At 41.5% G+C, this 23180-nt stretch overlaps 2 protein-coding genes and 1 long non-coding RNA gene across 5 annotated transcripts; 2 read left to right on the top strand and 1 right to left on the bottom strand.

Moving 5' to 3' along the window:
- Positions 1-69: 69 nt before the first annotated feature.
- On the bottom strand, positions 70-14956 carry rnf165b (ring finger protein 165b). Of its 3 annotated transcripts, none has more exons than XM_037097332.1 (8): positions 13890-14956; positions 9810-10143; positions 9528-9659; positions 8050-8179; positions 7772-7876; positions 7278-7373; positions 6633-6736; positions 70-3814 (listed from the first exon to the last, which is right to left on the bottom strand). In XM_037097332.1, the coding sequence occupies exons 1-8, from the start codon at positions 13948-13950 to the stop codon at positions 3697-3699; spliced, it is 1080 nt and encodes a 359-aa protein (XP_036953227.1). In that variant the 5' UTR covers positions 13951-14956; the 3' UTR covers positions 70-3696. The 3 variants fall into 3 exon arrangements, 2 of the variants coding, with proteins under 2 accessions (XP_036953227.1, XP_036953228.1); XM_037097333.1 differs by having other exon boundaries at positions 9528-9656; positions 13890-14953; XR_005074927.1 differs by lacking the exons at positions 70-3814; positions 6633-6736; positions 7278-7373; ... (2 more) ...; positions 9528-9659; positions 9810-10143 and adding an exon at positions 12702-12969 and having other exon boundaries at positions 13890-14402.
- On the top strand, positions 9749-12839 carry LOC119019092. The gene is made up of 2 exons (XR_005074928.1): positions 9749-9888; positions 10427-12839. It is a non-coding gene; the product is annotated as an uncharacterized LOC119019092 (long non-coding RNA).
- A 942-nt stretch (positions 14957-15898) lies between the features above and the next one.
- Positions 15899-20224, top strand: LOC119019090 (ATP synthase subunit alpha, mitochondrial-like). The gene is made up of 11 exons (XM_037097331.1): positions 15899-16052; positions 16529-16604; positions 17147-17316; positions 17647-17820; positions 18202-18368; positions 18536-18836; positions 18958-19182; positions 19280-19387; positions 19515-19659; positions 19771-19921; positions 20018-20224. The coding sequence occupies exons 1-11, from the start codon at positions 15993-15995 to the stop codon at positions 20094-20096; spliced, it is 1656 nt and encodes a 551-aa protein (XP_036953226.1). The 5' UTR covers positions 15899-15992; the 3' UTR covers positions 20097-20224.
- The last annotated feature ends 2956 nt before the right edge of the window (positions 20225-23180 follow it).

Genomic DNA, 23180 nt, shown 5'->3' with positions numbered 1-23180 from the left:
TTGTATTTCAAACGGTTGTTGGTTCTATAAATGTATAAATACGCCGAATAACACTAGAAATTCGATTAGTTGTCAGCATTTTAGGCAGTTTATTTGAAAAACACATACAAAAAGATCATATACAAGACAATAAATAAAAAAGAGACAGAACAGTTTGGGTTAAGCTATGCAACTTTTTGCATCATCATTAGTAATAAATACAGTACAAAATCCACCCAGAGTGAATCTAAAGATTTTCCACAATATTCACTGATCATGTTATTCTTCATTATGATTTAGCTATTGCTTTCATATTATTGATACATACTTCTACTTTTCTATAAAATACTCAAGATCATAAAACATTGCGCGGTTACAGCAAAACAGCAGTGTGTTGTACAAAGATGGCCACTTCCCTTTTTCACTGGCAGGTTAATAATCAACATTTTTTCAGCAGCAAAGAAACATCTGAAATATTCAAGAAGGTACAGCATCATATTAAACACATCTACAGAGCTACTCCCACATACACATAGGAAAACCTGAGAAGGACATGCATTAAAAAGCTTGTGCTTTAAGTTCTACTGTTCATTCCGGTTCATCAGCTTGAGTTAATACTATGGCTACTGTCCAGTTCGCTCTGGAGTAATGGGGTACACTGTGGAGGACATGGGGTAAGGCCAGTGAGAGCACGAAATGAAATAATAATAGTAAGACCAGCCAGCGTCATTCCAATCCAATATATGTTAGAATAATTTGCAGGATTAGTAGAGTATTAATAAGAAATGCACACCGAAAAACGTAGTTAGCTTATTATACCCAGGTGTAAAACACGCTATCTATATTTGTATAACCACAGTACAGAAATTTGCTCAATAAGACCAATGGCTCAAGTTAGCATGTTAGATACTTCCCAAAAATCCCACACAAAGCAATTGCCAGCGATACATAAGGACAAATAATACAGCTCATTATGTGTGTCCTAAAATTATAAGCTCTAAATTTGAGATCCAGATATGATGGAATATCATGAACATGGTCAAAACCAAACAGAAAAAAAACAATATCAAAAATTAACTCAAATATGACTGATTATGGGAAACAAAGCAGTATCGTATAACAAAAGCAAGCTAATTGTGGAGCCGTACTAAGACAAAAGGGGGGGGGGGTTGTTTTTGGACCCCGTCATCTGCTTTAAATCAAAGCAGGGATGATACTAGAAACACAAAAAGTGTTGTAAAGTGAAAATCAAGAGGTGACAAGAATGGAATGTAAATCCAGATCAACAGCACCATGCTGGCTAGAAAATGTGTTGGGAAACACCCCCCACGTCAAATTTTTCAACACGTTTCTTTTTTTCTCCTCTGAAAAAGAAAACACAGACGGCATGCAGAAGCATCCCCACCGACCAATGCATAATGAGGTATTCTTTTTTTAATATTTTGTGTTATTTTAAATAAATATATTGATTAAATTGCAAAGTTATGAGATAGAGACATTAAATATTCCACCACGATAGCTAGCTAGCTACAGTTAGTAATAAATAATGATTGTTAAATACTTAAGGCATCTTTAATCACAGCATTCTATGTGAACTAGCAAACCTCCATTTTCATCCATCTGTAGTTTTTTGGATGGAGGTTTTCGTACGAAAAGAAAAAGAAAAACGCAACACAAACAGTCAAGTTACCCTCCAATAATACACAAGGAAGCATGGAAATACTTGTAACTGAATAGAAACACAAAATCTAGGACAAGAAGAACCCACACCACCAAACCAAAAAATCAGGCAACTCCATATTATAGTGCATTTACAAAACACAAGCTACATTATAACAACAATAAATATGTTTTTGCAGCATTGCAGCTTTTTCTTCACTATGGTTAAAATGGACAAGGACTCGGCATATTAGTACCATGTCCAGATTGGCATGTGAGCAAAAAAAAAATTACAAGTAATAAGGAAAAGAAAACAAATGGCAGAAAAAAAGACAGTTGAAATAAAAATCAATGTTAAGAACAATTGTTTGGTATTTTTCAAATGGATGGCTTTTTCTCCCTTTCACCCTCCTTCAAGTGAACTACGCCGACATGGTTCATGCATGATATAGAGAAAACGGCTTCTATCACTGAACGTATCACAGTTGTTCTAGCAATACCATACACTACTACCATGGGGGAGGGGGGTGGGGGGGACAATCATACACATTCTAGCACATTTTCACAGGCAAACTAGTTTGTATTTTCCCTGTAACACCAGACAGTCGTTTTTCTTTTTTTCTTTTTTTTTCTTTTAAAATCAAACAGTGGGAGCAACTTAGATTGAAATGAAAAGGAGCCGGTCACACAACAGAGGCGATTCACTGTATATAGAAATCACATGTGCTTGTTCGATAGGCAATAAGGTTCTGGTAATAGGTAATACAAATGTCAGATTTTTATTCGCTCTGATGACAAGACTCAGGCACTGCATCCTCAAGCCCATCATGCCAGCCTCTCATGTCACGATCATGCCATGAGCGAGGCCACAGAGAGGAGTTGCAGTTAGACACGGATCTGCTCTGCTCGCAGCTCTTTGAATCCTGAACGTCAGGAGAGAAATGCTACATCGGTCTGAGATCAGTGTCTAAGGGCAACTTTGGTCTACTCGGGATGAGCGGGGGGGTGTTGGTGTAGGGGTATTAGGTGCATTCTTGTCCTCCTCTATGAATGAGTGGGATCGTCATAGTATAACGGTTTCACATGCACAGACACAGTCCCTGTTTCTACTGCTCCACAACATTAACGACACAGCCCAAGCCTGCCATACAGCATGCACATCTGAGGCCTCTGCTCTAGATTATAGAGGCCCGACTACGACACTACACAGATCACTGGAAGCCATGCCTGCAGTTAGCGGGTTTAGCATCAACTCTGATGGCATCTACTAACTGTAAATCCAAAAACCGTGTTAGACAAGAAAGAGGGATTTTTGGCCTTTTTACACAACTAGCTCCTTCCTCATCGTCTTATGATTTAACACGTCTCTGTTAGAGCTGTAGTCACCTCTCTCTGTAGGTTTATTTTTCACAAACATATTTCTCAAAAAGGCTTTTGCTTGCTACACAACACTGTTACTCTGTAAATACTTTTTCAGTACTATACTCCATTACACCACAAGCGTTCAGCTACAAGAGTTCACACCAAACAACCTCATGCTAATCATTTGATAATGTTCTGTACAGATGTGCTGAGGGCTTGGGCAGAGTGCAGCTTAAAGGATTTTTCACAGGCCTGCGGGGGAGAGGGGGTTTAGATATAGTGGCAGAGAAATGGCCTTAATTCACCACACTGAGCTGGGGAAGTCGGTGGTCAGAGTGTCCTCTCTCGGTGGCTGTATGGAGAAATGTACACAGGGTGCACAATCTGACAGAATCGCGTGAAGCCTCAGCACATCTGTCCATACACGTCCGCTCCTACCTTTGACATCCAGCAAGTCCGTTCAAACCAACCTTCAGTCCAGCCACCTAGCAAATGCATCAACCCCCATCCCTCGTTGTGTTGTAGGTGAGTGTGCTTTGTTGATCCCTCTGTCACAGCTGTCTCAGAAAGGCAGGCTCGTTGAGTGATGCAGAGGGGGAAGAGGGGGTGTTTGGCAGAGCCTTCCCCCCCCAAGGAGGGAGGCAATGGAGAATTAACAAGACCCAGATCCAAAGCTGCAGGAGTTGACAGGAGCTATCAACTGTCGGGGGTCAGTTGGGTCTCAATGTCCACTCTGCAGATGGGGCATTTCCTGCTGGTGGCCAGCCACTGGTCTACACACCCCTGGTGGAAGAGGTGCATGCAGGGTAATCTCCTGCAGACACAAGATTTTAAAACGAAATTTAGGACTTCCAAGAAAATGGTCAGCAACAATAAATCCCTGTGTTCTCTCTCCAAAATGTCAACTTTTCAAGCTTTTTCAAAACAGCCCTGTTTTTAGTTTAATTTAATTGAAAACTTTTTTTCGGTTTGCACATCTGAAGAAGCAGGATACTTTTCTCTAACCATAAAAGAACACTTGATCTTTTAGTTTATCTGAACAAATTTAAGTTATCAAATTTAGAGATACATGATTTTGATCTTTCAGACTGTATCTCCTATTTTGTAACTCATAGTTATTTGCATCTTAATATCCGTCTTAAATGAAGCTTCATTTGTGTCATTTACTTTAGAGCTGCAACAATGATTTATCAAGTTGGACAAGCATCAATCAAGTATTTTGATTATGGAGTTATCATCCCAGTTGTTTTTCATGCAACATCTTTCCTTCTGATGGTTGAAGGTGTAAAGGCCAAAGACAACGATGGAACTATAAAAATCTCAAGGTTGCGATATGAAAATAACATTATAATGTTGTCAATAAACCAGAAGAGAGGATTCTAAACAGATCTATGCTTAGTATCACCACGTTATAGGCCTTAAAATCTTCAGTGTGCCTGTGATTCATGTGTCCTGTCATGCCCGGTATCCAGATTGAGTCGAGAATAGATCCAGTTGTCTGACTCTGGTTAACACTTGACATCAGAATGCATCTCAAGGGATTTCTTGCGATTAAATTTCTCCTCACTGCTCACATTTGATTTTTTTTTTCTGTGGGGAAACTGCGACTGCTGCCAAAAATCCACATTTGTTCTCCATAACACAATCATAGGAGAAATTTCTGTCGGTTTTAGGTGCAATCATGGATAATTAGCGCTGTCTGCTTTTATCAAATCACTCAGGAAGCATTTAAATGCCAAGTGTGAACATAACGAAAGGCATATGCTCTTTTCACCATCTTCTTTAACCCTTAACTTGTGACTTCAAACTAAAGATAGTCGGAAACATCATGAATGATGCATGCTTAGAAGAACAGAGAATGGTTTCATATACAGTAATATACAGTATAATCAAGCATGAGCAAACTTTTTCACTGTACCACTGCTCCATTTTCTATCTCTAAATACAACCAGGCGCAACGCTGACCCTACAAAACCCAGTGCCTTCAACAGCTTTGCTCTTCTTCGTTCCCTTTTCTTTTTCACAGAGTAAAATCACTTGTCCTGTCACTCCGCCAGTTAGACAGATCACAACACTGGACATGCATCACAAGATTTTGTGAAATGCTAATGTTGCCTTCAGGCGGTATTTTCAAGATGAGATGCTGGAAGAAATCCTGTGATAGGATTTTCAAACCCTGATGCTTTGAACTTGCATGGCAGAACCAATTTAGGGTTAAAAACTGCTCAGACTCTGACTGTGCATCCATTCTGAATGAAAGTGATGTGAAAAATATATACATTCTCAAATGTAAGCATGTTTCTCTGAGGGCTCATCAGCAGGGAGAAGGTTGGCTGGGGAGAAAAAAGACCTCAACCAGCTTTCCACAATTAGCTTTAGGAGTAAATGTTGGTCACAGCACCGTGTCTACGTCCACTGCATTGTCAAGGTCGGAGGAAAAACATACAGGGTTCTCCCCAGAAATTTTGAGTGTCGCTCGTCACCCTCACCTGCTACAAAGCAGCTAATACTGAAAATGAGTATAGTGGCGCTGAGCTAGCAGTACAGCGGCGCAGCGCCACCGTTCCATTGTCTGGGAAGAACCCTGACATAATATGGACAAACAACACAGTCTATAATGTCTCTCAAACCTCACCAGGCAAGAGACAGAAACAGATAGGGGGTGGGGTAGAGATGGGAAAAGATTACCATGGTTAAACAAACAAATTATGAGGGTTTATGTCATCAAGACAATATGAGACCATACTGATTAAATTAGGGTTTAAGTACACTGAACAACAGTTTTGGCTGATGTGTGGGCCAAGATTTGTTTTGTTTTGAGGCCCTTCCATACTAGTTAGTGCCAAGTTACATATATTAGAACTGTTTCCAGGCTTAATTATGACTTGAATACTGTTGTGAATGCTATTTTTATGAGTCGGAAACCAATGATGGACTGTCGTTGAGTTAATTTACTCGTGCTGCACTTTGAAAGCCAATATTGTACTTTTTACTCAGCATCTCAAGTAATGGTGTAATTACAAGGTTTAGCCACAATGTAAGTTTGGGGCTCATCCTGGAGGTTCAGGTGAGGGGTGTTCAGTTGGTCATTATCTGCAGACTCACTGCTAGATGGAACAAAATCCTACACACTGGACATTTTAGATTGCCACTAGTTTTCCAGGTATTTACTAATAATTCAAAGTATTTTGACAAACTTTGACCTGAGGGTGGCGCTAGACAAAAGTAAGGGGGTGAACAAAGTTATTACAGCTCATCCTAAAGGGACAGAAATGCAACAATCGATCCAACAGCCGACAAAACATTCACCAAATACAACAAATGTCAACCTGCAGATGGCACTAGAGGAAAAGTCAGGGAATCATCAGAGGGATTCATCCACTGGGAAACATGACTATCTGGCCCAAATATCATGGCAATCAATAAATGCAACGAAAGTCTAGACTTCAGTGGGTGACTGACTGACCACAATCATCATTCTAGCACAACACAACTGCTAAAAGCTGCAAGTAACTAGGACAGGTGAAACAAATGTATTCCTCAGAAGACACAATTTGTATGCACAGCTTATGTTCAAATCTGCAGACCCAGCATTTTCCTCTTTTAAAAAAACGCTGAGTGTATAGGCGTACCTGACATCCTCTCCATCCTCCAGCATTGACAAACAGATGGTGCACTTCTCATCAGTGTCCAGCTCCTCATCATCCAGACACATCTTCAGGTCCTGGGGTATTCTCTGCAGAGAGACGTAAATTATTAAAGTGGGTCTGCGTGTTGGGAGCTGTAATGTTTGTGCCACTGGTGTCTCTGCCTCAGTGCAGACAAAAGGGAAAAGGAATCACCTAATCATGCTTCCCAGAAAACGACAAAATGTACAGCAGATGGAAAAGACTCAATTACTTCTTCTCACTCACAATGTACCGAAATGTTCTGACTCTCTTTCCAGAGTATTTGGGTCATACTCGGCGTAGACACTTTTTTAAATTCATTCCACGCACATATCTGCAGACAGCTGGATGAGTCATCCCTCGCCTTGGATTGTGCACACTGCAGACCTGTTTCACTAATCTGCTGAGGGAAATTAGTTTGACCTTTGAACTTCTGTGAGCGCCGTGACCCTCTCACCACTCTCTTCTATGCTCTTTGATCTCTTTGACCCTGCGCAGCCCTTTTTCCATCCACCTCTTTCATATTCTGCTTTGCTTATTTCTTGCCCAAAGGCTTCATCTAAACCAGACCACATCAAAAAGATCCTATTGCTCAGCTCGCCATTTTACCTTTTTGTACTTATGGGGGAAAGTGAATCTCTCTATGGTGGTTTGGACCGCCCCTCGGTTTACACTGCCCAGTCTGTCCTCCAGCTGCAGAAGCTCCTACAATGAAAAACAACACATAGGTTTGTCTTGTAAGTGTTTTAAGTGTGTTAAAAGGCATTTGTAGAGATCTGCAGAATCATTATTTGTAAAATAAAAGAAACAGTTCAGAAACAGAAATACAAGTGTGGAGTACTTTGATTAATTTAAATAATTACTCCTTTCGAGGAACAGGAAAGAGCCTCTCGAAAAACAATAGCGTCTTATTCAAATGAAAACAAATGTCATGAGATTAAAGGCAGTCGGACCATCTGAGACATCTGGAACCCAGAGTAATTGCAAATAAGGGAATCTGTTACACTCAAGCATGTCCAGAGCGTTGGTCACAGTGGAAACAATGATAAATGAGTGTTGACTGGTGTGTCTGCTGAGGAGAGAGAGGAAGAAGCAGCACGAACCTCGTAGCTCTCTCTAACAGCAGACGCGTGGCGGGAGGGGTTGAGACTCTGCAGAGCCAGCAAGTGTAGCTGGGGATATGGGTAGTTTCTGATTTCATGGACAACCTGGAAGATGACAGATAAAAGAGGCAACATCAGCTCTGCAGCAGAAATCAGAAATGACAGAGGAACACAGGTCATCCCGCAGTCGCTGGGTATCGAGATTAGCCTCCAAACCCAGAAGAGAATCGCCGGGAGTTCATTGTGATTGATTGTACAGAGGAAGAAGGGGGGCTTACCACTTGTGTTGAGGCATTGTTTCGAGGGAAGTGGTGCATCCTAGGAGAGGTCAAGTAGTGCTGATAGTGCTGCGGCAGCGGATGGATGTGATACTGGTGGGGGGGCAGCCCAGCATCCACACTAAGATCCCTGGACAAAAACCAAAAGCAAGTCAGTCAGTGGACCACAGGTCATTATTTCATAGTGATTCTAACAGTGGATTTCTACACAGCACAGTGGGTGTCCCTTCATTTCAACAGCACTATTTAGGCCAGTGATTCCCAACAAGGGGGTACTTGTACCGAAAGACTGCAGCGTAAGCTCAGCTAATTTCATAAAATAGAAATTCCAATTGCTTTTGATGTTGATGTAAGGAAGTAGGAAGGGGGGCATGGGCCTCCCACTTTATGGCTCTAGCTCACATTTGTTTTAAGTATCAGATCACTGTAAAATATTTCCAGTCATTCCCGTCTAATATCTTTCACCTTGTCTGTCCATCTGTCTGTGGACAGATTAGGTCACTGTTGAGCAAGATATAGTCAGGAAACTTAAGTGTGTAGCTGACATCAAAATGAACGCTGAATTTTTTAAGTTTTGAAGAAGATGGTCTGAGCTCCCCTGGTCCACCTTTGTGGAACTGGAGACACCTATTGTGGTGGGACAGACCACAGAAGTAGTTTTTGGTGCTTTGCCAGGTGTTCACACCTCTGTTTGCCTGTCACAGAAAGATCTGGTTGACAAAATAACTGTTTCTCTCCAGCATGATAACACAATTCTGCTGCCAGCGGCTGTGTGGCTCGAACTCTCTTTTACCCTCATGAAACAATTAGTGCATAAATGTTACATTTAAAAGTTTATTGCCAACTTAAGTGTCTTCAACCTTGGTTTTAAACCCATTCAACTCAAATTTGCAGTCTGGTGCAGTTTAACTAAAACAAACTGACAAAAAAGAATGATTTGTCAGAATTTAGTCGTGTCTCATTTTCTAAGCTCTCTGTTGGTATACAATCCAAATCTTAAAGGTTTCATATTGTATTTATGTTCTCATACTGTTCATTGCTGCAGCACCTTTATTCACTCTGGCTGAACGCTCCGTTTTAGTGTCTTTCTTTTTTAGGGCCACCTGCCGAAGAGCCCAGACTGCTCTGATGGGCCTAAGCAGGCACCACCAACTGTGCTTCCGCATCAGTTTTGCTGGGCTTTTTGCAGCCATGGTCGTGCTGGGGGCAGTGACTGTATACTCTGTATAACCTCAGTAAAGTCCTGACAGCTCATTTAAAGGTGCCGTTTCAGAATGCAGCTGTGTGGATTGAGCACTTTTATAGGTTGGCCAATTAATTTCTGTACAGCACCTAAATCGACACTGGAAATGTCACTTTATTTAACAACAGTGTTGTTTTCTAGCAAATAAAAACATTTTGGAAACTGCTCTGTTTGCCTCTGTAGCGATGCTCAATGTTTTATGAAATGTACATATTCATTTATATATATTGCTTACCAGTCTGTGCCCTCAGCCAGGTAGCGGGGCTGCTGCACCACCGGTTGAGGAGGGACATGAAGAGGGGGCGCAAACTCATAGCCAGGCCGCAGTCTGTGGGGCTGGTGAGGAACTCTCTCTGGGGTGCGTCTGCTGAGACAAATAATCAATCGTTTGAAAACATCCTGGGAGACCAAGAGCTGTTAACAGTATTGAATATGATGTCACTGCAAAACCACATCAGTATGCTTAAACCAAGAGGGTAATTGTCTTTTAAATCTCCCTGCAAACCCCCGTGGATACCTGGACGGTGGCAGGATGTGTCGGTGCTGGGCCTCGAGGATCTGCTGCTGGAGGAGGTATTGCTGGTGTAATGCCTGAGGTAGGAAGGGAGGGGCAGGGATGTCCTGGAACTGGGGAGCGGGTAAGGGGTTGAGGGGTGGGTGGAGCGGAGGGCCATGCTGGTGGCCGGGAGGGGCCAGGTGGGGGTTAATGCCTGACTGTGGCTGCCCTGGGTGGGGCATGGGGAAGTCCATGGGCAGCGGGGCCTGAGGACCTAACTGGAAGTGCCGGCAAGAGGTAGCATGGCTGTGCTGCTGCTGCTGCTGTTGCTGCTGTTGCCGGTTGAAATGGGATCCTGTGGAGGATAAGGAGAAGTTGTCAGGCTCCTGAGGGGAAAGATTAGCTGGAATTAATTGTGGGTGAAATGTGGTGTCACTGTGTGTGTGATATAGCATGTTAATGAAGCCCTACCTCTTACCTAGGGTGAAAAATACTTCTGTGGGGGTGGGAAAATGATGATTACCACAAGTACCATGAACATGACGACCATTTTTTGTCCTGCACACAAAACGCGAGCTCTCATTTCTTTAATTGCATTTTCCGACCTCTGGATCGACTGCCGGTCTTCTGACTCACAGACAAAGCGGACTGGATCAGAACAGATGAAATCTACCAGGATAGGTTCTTCAAAGCAGTTCTTGTAAATTCTGCAGCTGACAGTGGGTCAGTGCACTCGGTAAAACCTTTAGTACCTGGCTGTCTATGAGATATATATAAACTGTTAAAGTGCCAAGTCTATCTATATAACCATAAAGAACAATTATTTCCCTCTTAGAAGTTAAACCAGACAATGAATTCACTATCATGCATCTGTGCTTCACTGAAACCTCCTGTATCTTTGTGTCTTACACACACAGTACAGCACTTCTTGTTCTTCTCCCATGTGAACATTCAGGAGTCGAGAGGAAATAGCTCGAATGCTTTTTTTTACTCTCTCCAACCACAGCTATTTGGCAACTGCAGCAAGCAGACTGCTGTAGAGACTCAGTTGGGAAAAAAAAGGCAGTCTGACTTGTGCTGTGGAGCAATATGGTTTTAATGCCCAACTTAAGCTTAAAAAGACGGTTTTGATTAATGGAAAGGTTGGGAAATTGCAACATCAAATTTAGCTTTGAATTAAAACTTTTCAGGAAATGCTGGGCCAAAAGAAGCCATGCTAGGCCTGCAGTGGAGCAGGATTTGATATTCTGTGTGTCGTTACGTCCATCTGGCAGAAACTGAAGCAGTGAATTTCAAATCTTCCATTTCAGAGATTCAAGTTGTGCAGTTCTTAAAGAAGATAGAAATAAAATCCAGTGTGAGGTTTTAGTTTAATCTGATTTTTTTAAAGTGTATAAAGACATGACAAATTCTGATGTAAACAGTGAAAATCTTTTTTTAAAAATCATGAGGAAATAGGCAAAGTCTACATTGCATTTACTAGGAGTACGCTTGAAAAACGCAGTATGGTTTTAAACACACTCAGGAAAGATAAGCAGTATGACTTTCCAGCATTATTTTCAGCTTGACAAGTCGTCAGCGCAGCCGGGCGGACAAGAGATGACCTTGCAGCCGTGGGTCAAAGGCTCAAGTCTAGACTGTGAGTAGCACACTGCGTTTTCAAGCGTCTCAGTGAGAACGATCACCATGAATGACAGCAGATAGACTCATTCAGGCCCTGTGATGGAGGAAGCGTGGAAATTGTCTATCTTTGTCACAGCAGGAGAGGAGGTGGGTGGGGGAAGGGGGGTGGAGGGGGGGGGCAGGTAGGGACAAGGGAGAGGGAGGACAATAAATGGAAATCAGCAAGAAGCACACTGAAGGTTAGGAAAAACACTATATTCTTTATTGAAAAATATTAGTATATGTGGAATTTGTGTTTTCTTTGTTTGTTTGTAATAATAGTATAAATCCATGCAACAAAAATAAACAACATAGACTGAAGGCAAGGCCCACCATGCTCCATATAGGGTTAAAAAGAACAAAAGCGGCATCCAATGAGCAGACGTGTTGGCTACAGCACATGATTCCAGTACAGCAGGGTACATCTTTACTACAGAAAGATTACATTGGATTTTCACTAGTCAATGTAGAAAACCAAAAACCAAAAATTATGAATCATAAAATGTGACCATGCATTGAAAGTACTATTACCAGAACAAAAGGTAAAGAGAGACCACAACCAAACAATAAAAAGACGTTATTACTAATAGAGGATCTCTTTAGCAGTGCAGGAAAATAGGCATCCCTGTGAAATGGATAGCATTTTGGCCTCATGTTAGTGGGGAAAATTGGGAAGTGATGAACCACCAGTGATCATGTTTTGCTTACTTTTTTTTCCCTTTCTTTTTATAATTTCATTTGCTCACGAGGAGCAAACAGCCCTGACAATTCAGTGTGATTCGAAGCTTGAAAATTTGCAAAGGGAACAAAAGGATTACACAAAAATGGAGACAGTTATGGCAGGTTGTTGTGTGCAGGTGCAGTGTACCTTCAAGTCATTTCAAGTGATAGCATGACAGCGTTTGCTGAAATGCAAAGTTTAAGTAAATGAAAAAAAAACTGCATGCATGTGGTGCCAATTAGCATGCTTATTTTCTTTTTCAATTATGGGTCACTTTAAATCATGTACATTGCACCTTGTGTGAAGAGAAGGAAGATGAGCCAAATTCTGGTGTTCAACAATGCAGTGCAGTATTTAAGATCATGCAAAATGTATCCACTTTACAGGAATTTACAGCATGTTGTCTATCAAGACTGGATGGGAGGTACACAATGACATTCAACTGATATCTAATAAAAAGGAGCTATAAATGTTTACTCAGTGCTACAGCAATTTGACAGAAAAAAGACAAAAAAGGTGCTCTGGTCTAGGTGTTAGCTATTGTTTTTTTGTTTTTTTTTAGTCTGCTTAACATGGAAAAAAAGTCTATGAATACATCTCGGGAAAGGGGGTGCTTTTTTTAATACCAATGTCGTCTTCTGATGGAAAGAGGAAATGAAGAAGGGATTCACAATACAGCTAAATGCAGAGAACAGGCAGAGGCCACGCCACACCACACAGCAGCAGATGATCATTAGCTACACAATGGGGGGGACGACAAAGATCTGATAAATGCAGAATGTAGAGCCAGCCTCCATACTATGAAACAGGGAAATAAGAACAGAAATAAAAGCACAATGAAAATCACTGACGCCACTGTTATGATATTAATGTTACACTGTAGCTTTGAGCATTGTTTTAGCTGTGACCGCAGACTTCGGGTCTTTCTGCAATCCGGCAGCTTCAAACAAAAACAGCTGCTGAATTGCCAATTAGAGGAATTATAGATAAAGGCGACTGAAACATTGATGGTTAGGAAGTCCACGCTTGCCGGGCAATTGAGCCACGTATCGATTAGTCCCACTGGCCAATTCGAACGGGTAATAATGACTAAAATAAATCACGGAGAGGGGACAACGGCGAGCGCTAGCAGAAGAAGGTGATCTTCAAATGACATCATCCAGGCATAGATAAGCTGACTGGCTGGAAGGATACGTCTATTTTGCGGTATTTTTTTTTACAGTGCAAATAAACGATAGCGCCTCGGGGTGAAATATGTAGTAATGTCGCTGAGATATAAATCGCAAAGAGTAATGCGAGTCTAATGTCAGTGTTGCCCGACACATCTCCTCTATGCAGGAATGTGTTTCTGGCGTTGGCTATTTTGGACCGCACGCCCCGTGCATGTGGAATCCTTTGTGAGGAATGTTTCCGTTCCAAGAAATAGCCGGAGCCGACGAGTCAGTTAGCTTATCTTTAGCGGCGGCATTTATCTGTAATGAGGCGCAATTACACACGGAGAACTAAATCATTCGGTAGTTTACAGTCACCTTCGATTAACACAATTCAGCAAAGCGTCACGTTGCGCGCAGTTTCGCGAGTAATCGGACCGTGGATTCAGCTTGCTAACGCGAGCTAACCGAAAAAGGCTAGGCTCGAGCTAGCTAGCCAACAGCTGCAGTGAATATTAAGATAAACAGGGCACATGTTTTGGATCGATATGAATATTAATACCGTACCTCTGTTTCTTACTGAGCCGAATACAGGAAGAACCAGATATCCGACATGCACTAAGACCATCCTGGGATCCTTATCTTATGATTCCGCTGGGTTATTCGGAGAGATAGAGTAGTAGTAGCCCATGCGGATCTACATTCAGGCGGCTGGTTGTTGCTGGCTGGCTGCTAGCACCACAGGCAAACCGAACGGAGCGACTGTCTGACTCGCTCGCTCGTCGTTGACAAAAGCAGACATGTCGTTTCATGTCCGGAGCGACAGGGGGCGGTGTTGCCACGGTAACACGGCTCAGGGTATCTCCAGGTTACCCTATTAAAAAGAATAGGAATCTACTGTCGTAGGTTTAACTATAGATTTAAAGAGGTAATGACTCCACGTTGCATCCTAAGAAAATGTGTTGTTTTTTTTAAAGCGTATGTATCAAATTCATTGATAACTTCTGTCATTAAAGGATAAATTCACCCCCTCTAAAATTAAAATGTATGCGTAATCTACTCGCCCTCATGCTGATGGAAAAGAGGATGGAGTCTCGGGGTCCACAAAACATTTTCTGGAGCAGGTTTCTCCTAAGCAGCTGAGTACATGGGGACTTGTTTTAAAACGTAAATAATAACAAACAAACAAACAAACAAAAACATAAAATGGCTCCATGTAGATCATCCTGCGTAATCCAAGTCTCTGGAAGACCCAAGACCCCAAATTGATTTGAAAATACAAGATTTAAACCCTTGGTGTGCGGTCAAGCTCATTCTGCCACTTTACACTCTTATCTTAGCGACAGTGAAGATTAAGATTTTAATAAGCCGTGAAAATAAAATCTTTTTAAATCAAATTTAGATTGTGCAGGGACTTGAATTACACCTGATCCACTATAAAGAGTCATTTCGTGTTTCAGTTTGTTTTTAGTTTTTGCGTGTTGAAACAAGTCCCCATTCACTTCAGTTGTAGAGTAGAATGCTGTTTTGAGAATAAGTAGATACTGAGTACATTTACATTTTTTTGTTGAATAAAGAAGACTGCTCGATCACAAATAAGATGTAAGAGAAGTTCACAAATATTAAATATAACATGGCAAAGATATTTAATTTTGGAAATTTCCTTCTGAAATATTTATTTTGGGTGCGTTCTCACAGAAAAGTATTTTATAATTTATCATTATACTAATTACTAATTATATTATTACCTAGATACTGTAATGTGAAATGTTTTCTATTTGTCCTCTCCAAGTCTTACAAAATGTAAACTCATGGTATAGATGTTGAGTTTTCCGAGAGCAAACAGCCTTTATAAAAATCACCTTACTGGTTCAATTTTGGTTCAATATCCTGCCCCTGTTATATATCTTTGTCGTCCAGTCTTTGATAACCACATTTGTGGGGTCATTGGAAATGTGTGTTTCAGCTGGCATACTGATATTGGACTTCAATGAGATATAATATGAATGCATTGATCGAAGTTATTCCCCCATTTATCAGTTACAATAGCAAACTGATGCAAAGATTAATCCATCAGTATTCCTAATTCAATGATATAATATATATTTTATTATGAAATAGGAAATAATGACACTTCTCACAAATAGCACCTTTAAGTAGGCTGGATTTTGATGCTAATGCTTTTTGGCTTTAATTTAAAATTTTTATGTATGACTTTTACTTGCATGTAAAAGCACTCACACTGTGGTACTGCTGTTTCTGCTTGAAATCTATTAAAATCTGAGTACCTCTTCCACCAACTGCTGTGATTTTTATGGACCATCTTTTTGTTTGTTGATATACACACTGGCCAGTTGTAATGGTATAGCCTTGCAATGTAATGCAACAGCTGTCAAATGAACACTTATTAATATTCTGTTAAAAAATAAAATATCACTTTTATGCATATTATAAGATAAAGCCAGAAATGTTTGTCCTAACCAAAGCTGTGGGGATAAATATAGCGGTCAGTGTCCTCCCCCTGACGACAGGGGGCAGAGCTGAGCAGCCGAGCAGGAAACTCAACATCGGTGTCACATAAATAGAAGAAGAGTTCATTCAGCCATTACATTCTTACAAGCAGGTCGAAGCCACTGTTGGTGGAGGACAGGTCATTAGCAACCCGACAAAATGTTATCCGTGAGAGTTGCAGCAGCTTTGGCGAGGACCCTGCCCAGAAGGGCTGGATTTGTGAGTACTTTAACTACACAGACTGCATCTGATTAAGATGCTGCAGCAAGTTTATTGAATATCGTTGTAAAGCTTGTGGGCGTGAAGGGTAATGTTAACGTCACAGGCCGCTAGCTAACTTGTCATCGATTAACTAATGCAGCTTTAAACGCTTCTAACATGTTCTGGGTGATACCTAGCGTTAATAATCTTGATATTGTTGTATTAGGTGTGTTTGTCGAAGTTGCCCTTGTGAAACGTCTTCCTGCAGCAAGCGGCGCTAAAGTTAGCACGCAAGCTAATGCTAGCTACCAGCTAACGGCTCATTCAGCCACGCTTTGAAGGTCAGAAAGCCTGACAGCGCATGTCGTCTGCGCTGTGCAGTGTTGGACTAGCTCAGCTTTCTCAGTGCACAGTGTCGACTGTCCCTGCCATATATTAGGTGAACTGTTCTGTGCAATCGACGTTTAATCTTATCCGCCTGTCATTAAAATCAGGTGTCCAGAGCTGTACCGGCCGCCTGCGTTGGGGTCAACCACCTCCACACACACAGACCATGGCTGCAGAAGACAGGTGAGAAAGTCAGAAACAACACGATAGAAACTTTGTCCTCCACATCGTGGGTCAGCTGCACTCAAAGGCGACTTATGAAGGTCATTGATCATACTCCTTTTAACAAAGTTTGTCTTTGCAAAAGTCAAAATAAGGTAGTTCCTGAAGTAACATGTACATCTGTCATAGAGGAGAATAACGCAGTTAACAAAATGCACAGCGATGTCAGATTATCTTTGACACTAATTTGATATGGTTATTTACTCTTTGTAGCCTGTACCACATTTATCTTAAGGTCGTCTTGAATGATTTGATCTCATGTAAAAGCTAAAAGTGACACTATGACCTTTATATCTATTGAAATAATTTACTTAAACTCAGAAAACAAGTGCATTTAAGATCCTTAATCCCTATATATATACTCACTGTTTTTCCCATCTCTGACCTTTAAAATAATCATTATTTCATTAACCTGCAACATCCTGAATTTTGTTGCATTATATTAAAATTAATGTCATATGGTTGCGAACAAGATCCAATGATGCATGTTGTCTCATTGGCAGGCACAGCCGAGGTGTCCTCCATCCTGGAGGAGAAGATCTTGGGAGCTGACACCTCTGCAGACCTGGAGGAGACAGGACGTGTGCTGTCCATTGGTGACGGTATTGCCAGAGTGTATGGGCTGAGGAACGTCCAGGCTGAAGAGATGGTGGAATTCTCCTCTGGACTGAAGGTTTGTAGAAAAGGACACCATTAAATGTGTTTATTTATTTAATCCTTTTTTTTAGCCTTAACTCACTGATTTAAAAGTATGTGAAAGACAAATATATTATAATTAGAGTTTTTGTTATGCATGGTGCATATAGGATATTATCATGTGTCATCTTGACTTAACAAAATTGAAAGAACATTTTGTTCTTTTTCTGACAATGTGAAAGACTCAAAACATGAATTTCCAACATCTTTAATTTAGGTTTATTTTTATCTAAACAAACTCTCTGCTAATAAGCTGTAAATCTGGTTTTTGGTTGTTTTTTTTTTTTGTTTTTTTTCCCCCCTCCAGGGTATGTCTCTGAACTTGGAGCCTGACAACGTTGGTGTTGTGGTGTTCGGTAACGACAAGCTGATCAAGGAGGGAGACATCGTGAAGAGGACTGGTGCCATTGTGGATGTCCCTGTTGGCGAGGAGCTGCTTGGCCGTGTAGTGGACGCTCTGGGAAACGCTATTGATGGAAAGGTAACTCCATTGTAGATTATGTTGGAGCCAAAACCTTAAGGTATAATTGTTCAGATGACACCTTGCTCGTATCTGTTGAAGTAATGGTGGTTCTCATCTTATATTTTGGGGTAGCCACAGAATTGTTCAACCAGTGTTTTTCATAATCAGAATAAACACTAATTATAAAGCTTTGCCTTGAGTGGTTGGTTTTCAGTTTATATTTTTATGAATTTTCATAATTTAGTCAATGTCTGGAGAGCCTGGTGTCTTAACACCCATAATAAATTGAGTTACAGGTGTGTTTTTTAAAAAGTGAAATAACATTAAGCGGAGTTACTGACGCACTTGTTGCTGATTTGATATGTTTGTTCATCTTTTAAAATGTTTTTTTCTTCTCAGGGTCCCCTCGGTGCCAGCACCCGTAGGCGTGTGGGTCTGAAGGCCCCTGGTATCATCCCTCGTATCTCTGTGAGGGAGCCCATGCAGACTGGGATCAAGGCTGTGGACAGCCTGGTGCCCATTGGCAGAGGCCAGCGTGAGCTGATCATTGGTGACAGGCAGACTGGGTAAATACTTTGACATTTTTCTCATTTATTCGGACATACTATCATTCCATGGATGAGTGAAAAGTAAAGTTTGCGACGTTGGTTGCCAAAATTATCCCAAAGCATAGTCTCTAAAAACAGGGTATGGATTCCTTTTCATTGTTTTTAAATCTGTCTTCTCTTTAAAGCAAAACCGCCATTGCCATCGACACAATTATCAACCAGAAGCGTTTCAATGAGGGAACCGATGAGAAGAAGAAGCTGTACTGTATCTACGTCGCCATCGGACAGAAGAGGTCCACTGTGGCTCAGCTGGTGAAGAGGCTGACTGACGCCGATGCCATGAAGTACACTATCGTGGTCTCTGCCACCGCCTCTGATGCTGCTCCCCTGCAGTACCTGGCCCCATACTCTGGCTGCTCCATGGGAGAGTACTTCAGGGACAATGGCAAGCACGCCCTGATCATCTATGATGATCTGTCCAAGCAGGTGGGGGCTCAGTTCGCGTTTGTGTAACATGAAACCAAAAGATTGTATATTAATAATGAAATTGTAGCTGCATTCCCAAATGCAACAATGTTAACTTTAATTGTTTTCTCCTTCCACTCAGGCCGTTGCCTACCGTCAGATGTCCCTGCTGCTGCGTCGTCCCCCTGGTCGCGAGGCTTACCCTGGTGATGTGTTCTACCTGCACTCCCGTCTGCTGGAGAGAGCTGCCAAGATGAACGACAACTTCGGTGGTGGCTCCCTCACTGCCCTGCCCGTCATCGAGACCCAGGCTGGTGATGTGTCTGCCTACATCCCCACCAACGTCATCTCCATCACAGACGGACAGGTTTGTTTTCATCTTCGTGGTTGCATTTTGGCTCATACGTGAAACCTCATCAACTACAGTGTTGTTAATATTGATGACCTTCATCTGTCTGCTGTAGATCTTCTTGGAGACTGAGCTGTTCTACAAGGGTATCCGCCCAGCCATCAATGTGGGTCTGTCTGTGTCCAGAGTAGGCTCTGCTGCCCAGACCAGAGCCATGAAGCAGGTAACATCTGGTTTTATTTTTTTGATTTAGACATCACCCTAAGACTTTAACTTCATTAAAATGTTTGTTTCAGTTAATTTTTCTGGATGGTCATACAATTAGAGCTTTTCTTATTCTTCCCCTCCAGGTGGCTGGTACCATGAAGCTGGAGCTGGCTCAGTACCGTGAGGTCGCTGCCTTCGCCCAGTTCGGCTCTGACTTGGACGCTGCCACCCAGCAGCTCCTTAACAGGGGCGTCAGGCTCACTGAGTTGCTCAAGCAGGGACAGTACTGTGAGTGTCCATTACCACTTAGTAGTATAACAGAAATACTAAGCTGAATGCCCTTTTTTTTTTTTTTATGGGAAATTAAACAATTGCGCTGTCTCCCGTTTGTCCCTCCAGCTCCCATGGCCATTGAGGAGCAGGTAACAGTCATCTACGCTGGTGTCAGAGGTCACTTGGACAAGATGGAGCCCAGCAAGATCACAAAGTTTGAGAAGGCTTTCCTGCAGCACATCCTCAGCCAGCACCAGGACCTGCTCTCTGCAATCAGGTGAGAAACAAACAGCCAAAAGATGTTAAAGATATTTTATACCTGGACTATGATATTAAGAAGTATTAAACTGACTTGACATGTTTTTTGTTTCAGGGCCGACGGCAAAATCTCAGAGGCATCAGACGCTAAACTGAAGCAGATTGTACTGACCTTCCTGTCCAGTTTTGAGTAAAAGATAGCACTTCTCTTGATCTTCAGTGAGCTACCTGTCTGTGTCCCCATTCTGCTTATCTATGTGAACACGCTGAAGGCCAAAACCTCCATGTACAGATTTCTCCAAATAAAATTTTACAAACCCAGTGTACTGTAAAATTCTTCTGATTGTTCGCAGTGAGTTTAGTGTTCAGGTTGGAGCCCTCTGAGCAGAACTCACTAGTGGCAGAAGAGGTAATGATCAATGTGAGACAAACAAACCAATACTGATCTGTAGACACATCAAATGTGTTGTTTTAATGTATGTCTGCACAGCACATAACACAATCATGAATTCTGTTTACTGTGCTGTAACAACTTGTTCATAAGAGCATTATTTAAAAAATGGGCTAGTGAGTGTTTAGATGACTTGACAAGTGTGTGTTCTGCTCCTCACTGTTTTCAAAGGACACGTAAGTAAACTGTAAGCCCGGTTGCTCAGCTTGGGTTGAACTGATGAGGTGACGTGTTTGATACTAAGGTAATAAATTCAGTGACACAGTCACACATCAAAATTTCTTTAGTGTCCTGTCTTATATCAAGAGAAACCATGCTCCCAATTACTGACTTGGCAAAGTGACTGTAGAGAGAATATTTATAGCTTTGTGTTTGAAGTCTTGCCCGTCAAATGTATATTGCACAACATAATTTTTATGCCCTTTATACATTTAAAAGCAGCTGAGAGTTCTTGCTTTTCTGCACAAGATGTTTGAAGTTAGCCTGCAATCAATTATTTATCAGTTCATCAGCGTATTATTTGTCTGTGAAACATTAAAAAACCCTATGTTGATATAAAACGGGGAAAGGCTGCAAACCTTCAAACAGACTGAGCTGAAAATATTTAATCAAGTCTTTTATTGGATCCTAATTTATTTACTATTTTTCTGCATCAGAATTAGAAATTGAATTGATATCACAGGGAAACTGGTTTGTTGCAGTTGTTCCCTTTAGAATAGAAATATCTCACCAGAGACTGTTGAATGAAACAAGTTGAGAAGATAAGAAATAACTGAAAATAAAATGTACAGGTTATAGAATGTAAAATAATTAAATTTGCATTCAACTAAAAGTGACAACAATATAAATGCAGATGATTCATTAATAATCTCAGCCCTGCTGGCAGAGTGACACTTGTAGAGAGTCAGTCAAAACATGCAGTTTATATAATTTTGCATGTAAACAAAGCAAAACAGCAACTGTTTGTTTTTGGATGATGGCCCACCACTGAGTTACAGTTGTGGTCCTCCCAGGGAAAATGTTTGTGCACCCCTGTTATAGAGAATGTAAATTCTTATGTAGCGTTTGTTTCACTCATGTCCAGCAGAGGGCGTGTCTGAGCTACTCAGGTTAAAACAGCCAGTTCACTTGCCCCTTCCAAAGGTTATCTCAACACAAGTCACCAGTAGGAGGGACTGTCCCACACCAGTTCAGATTATAGTTTAGTTTGTTTTGGTGTTTACAGTATGATTTAAATTATCATCTTTTTCAAAGGAAGGAATAGAGAAAATGACATCTACAGAAATAAATACAACCAGAGCAAGTAAGAGTTTGGCCTTTTTGTCACACGAAACAGTAATTATGTTCCCCACATACTTAATCACCATGTCCACCCCCTTTATCTCATTTCCTGTTGTTATATTCTTCCTTCCTCTCTGCTGTCTGTCTGTCTGTCTGTCTGTCTGTCTGTCTGTCCAACCCTATCCCTCATTTCTACTTCTCTCTTTGTTTGTCTCCTCCTGCACAAGAATGAGATGAGATGGATGTATAGAGCCACTGTGACTCCATCTGAAACTTCAAACTCACAGGTGTTAAGTTCAACAACCCTTAAGGCTCCATTTGCATCCATTATTTACTCAGTCATGGTTTTTTTGCAATTGATACCGTCACTAGGACGCTCTCGTCATTAGGTCCTCTTCACATTTTTCTTTTTGTCTGACAAGAACTGAACGGATGCTAGTAAGAGGTTATCTGAGCAGTCACTGTTGTAGTATAATGGTATACTATAGTAGTCTGGAACAAAGGTAGAGGTGTTGTGTGAGGGGGATTAATCTGTCATGGCACACTTCCATTCTGAGTGGTTTGTTTCTGCAGTGCCATCACTGTCTGGCAAGATAAAGTGAGGCATGTGACATGTGAGAGTGAATGGAGCTGCTCTCAATAAGGACTATTGTCAAGGTCAGCGTGACAACAAGAGAGGGCTCTGTGGAGCAACAGACAGCATGATCGGTCAGATTTTCAGACGTGGGGCAGGGGGTAGAAGTGATGCCACAGCAAGTTGAGCAGTTTGTCAACGGCCACACGCTCCTGGGGTCACGACCCAGTGTGAAATATTCATGATATGTGCCAAGATCTTTGAATTTCCCTTTCACCCATCATTGTAAACTGCCTGTCTTTGCTGCTAACTTCTCTTTATGCATCGCTTGCATAGTTTCAAGCCGTTTGTCCTCTAGATCAAATTTGCTCTGTAGAGTCAACAGAGTTTTTTTTTTTATCAGCGAGACAATGGTAAGTTTCTCTGAGGGAATTTCCTGAATTTATAAGGGCTGAGGAATGTGTGATATTATTTCTGAGTTGGCGGAAGAATAAGTAAACTTTTGACAGGAACTGATACTTGAAAAGAGTTTCACGTGGGACGACACAGTGACACAAAGCAATTTCACCAGGCTTAGGTTTTGTGTTTGTTCAGAGTTGCGGTGACAAAGCAACAGGCCACAAGTCATTTTCAATGAAAGTCTGCCATATGAAGCCACAAACTGACACCAGAGACTCTTGTTGATCCGCCACAAAAAAAAAAGCTGGCTGCAAACCTTTCACTGTGACCTGCCAACAATGCCACACCTGGCCACTCTGTAGGGCTGTGGTGCTAAAAATACAAAAGTAGTACAGGCATTTAAGTGGAGGGGCTGACTGCTAAGTCCAATATGCAGCTGCAGAGTGTGCGTTTAAGTTTTCCATTCAGTTTCATGGGTGAGACTGTATTGAATGCTGATCTTAAATCAACAAACAGCAATGTGATGAAGCAGCTTCTTATTCTGAAGCTGTGTGAAGACTGAGTGGGGTGGGG

Source organism: Acanthopagrus latus, chromosome 5 (assembly GCF_904848185.1).
Source record: "Acanthopagrus latus isolate v.2019 chromosome 5, fAcaLat1.1, whole genome shotgun sequence".
Taxonomy (NCBI): Eukaryota; Metazoa; Chordata; class Actinopteri; order Spariformes; family Sparidae; genus Acanthopagrus; species Acanthopagrus latus.
This window is presented reverse-complemented; position numbering and strand designations above follow the sequence as displayed.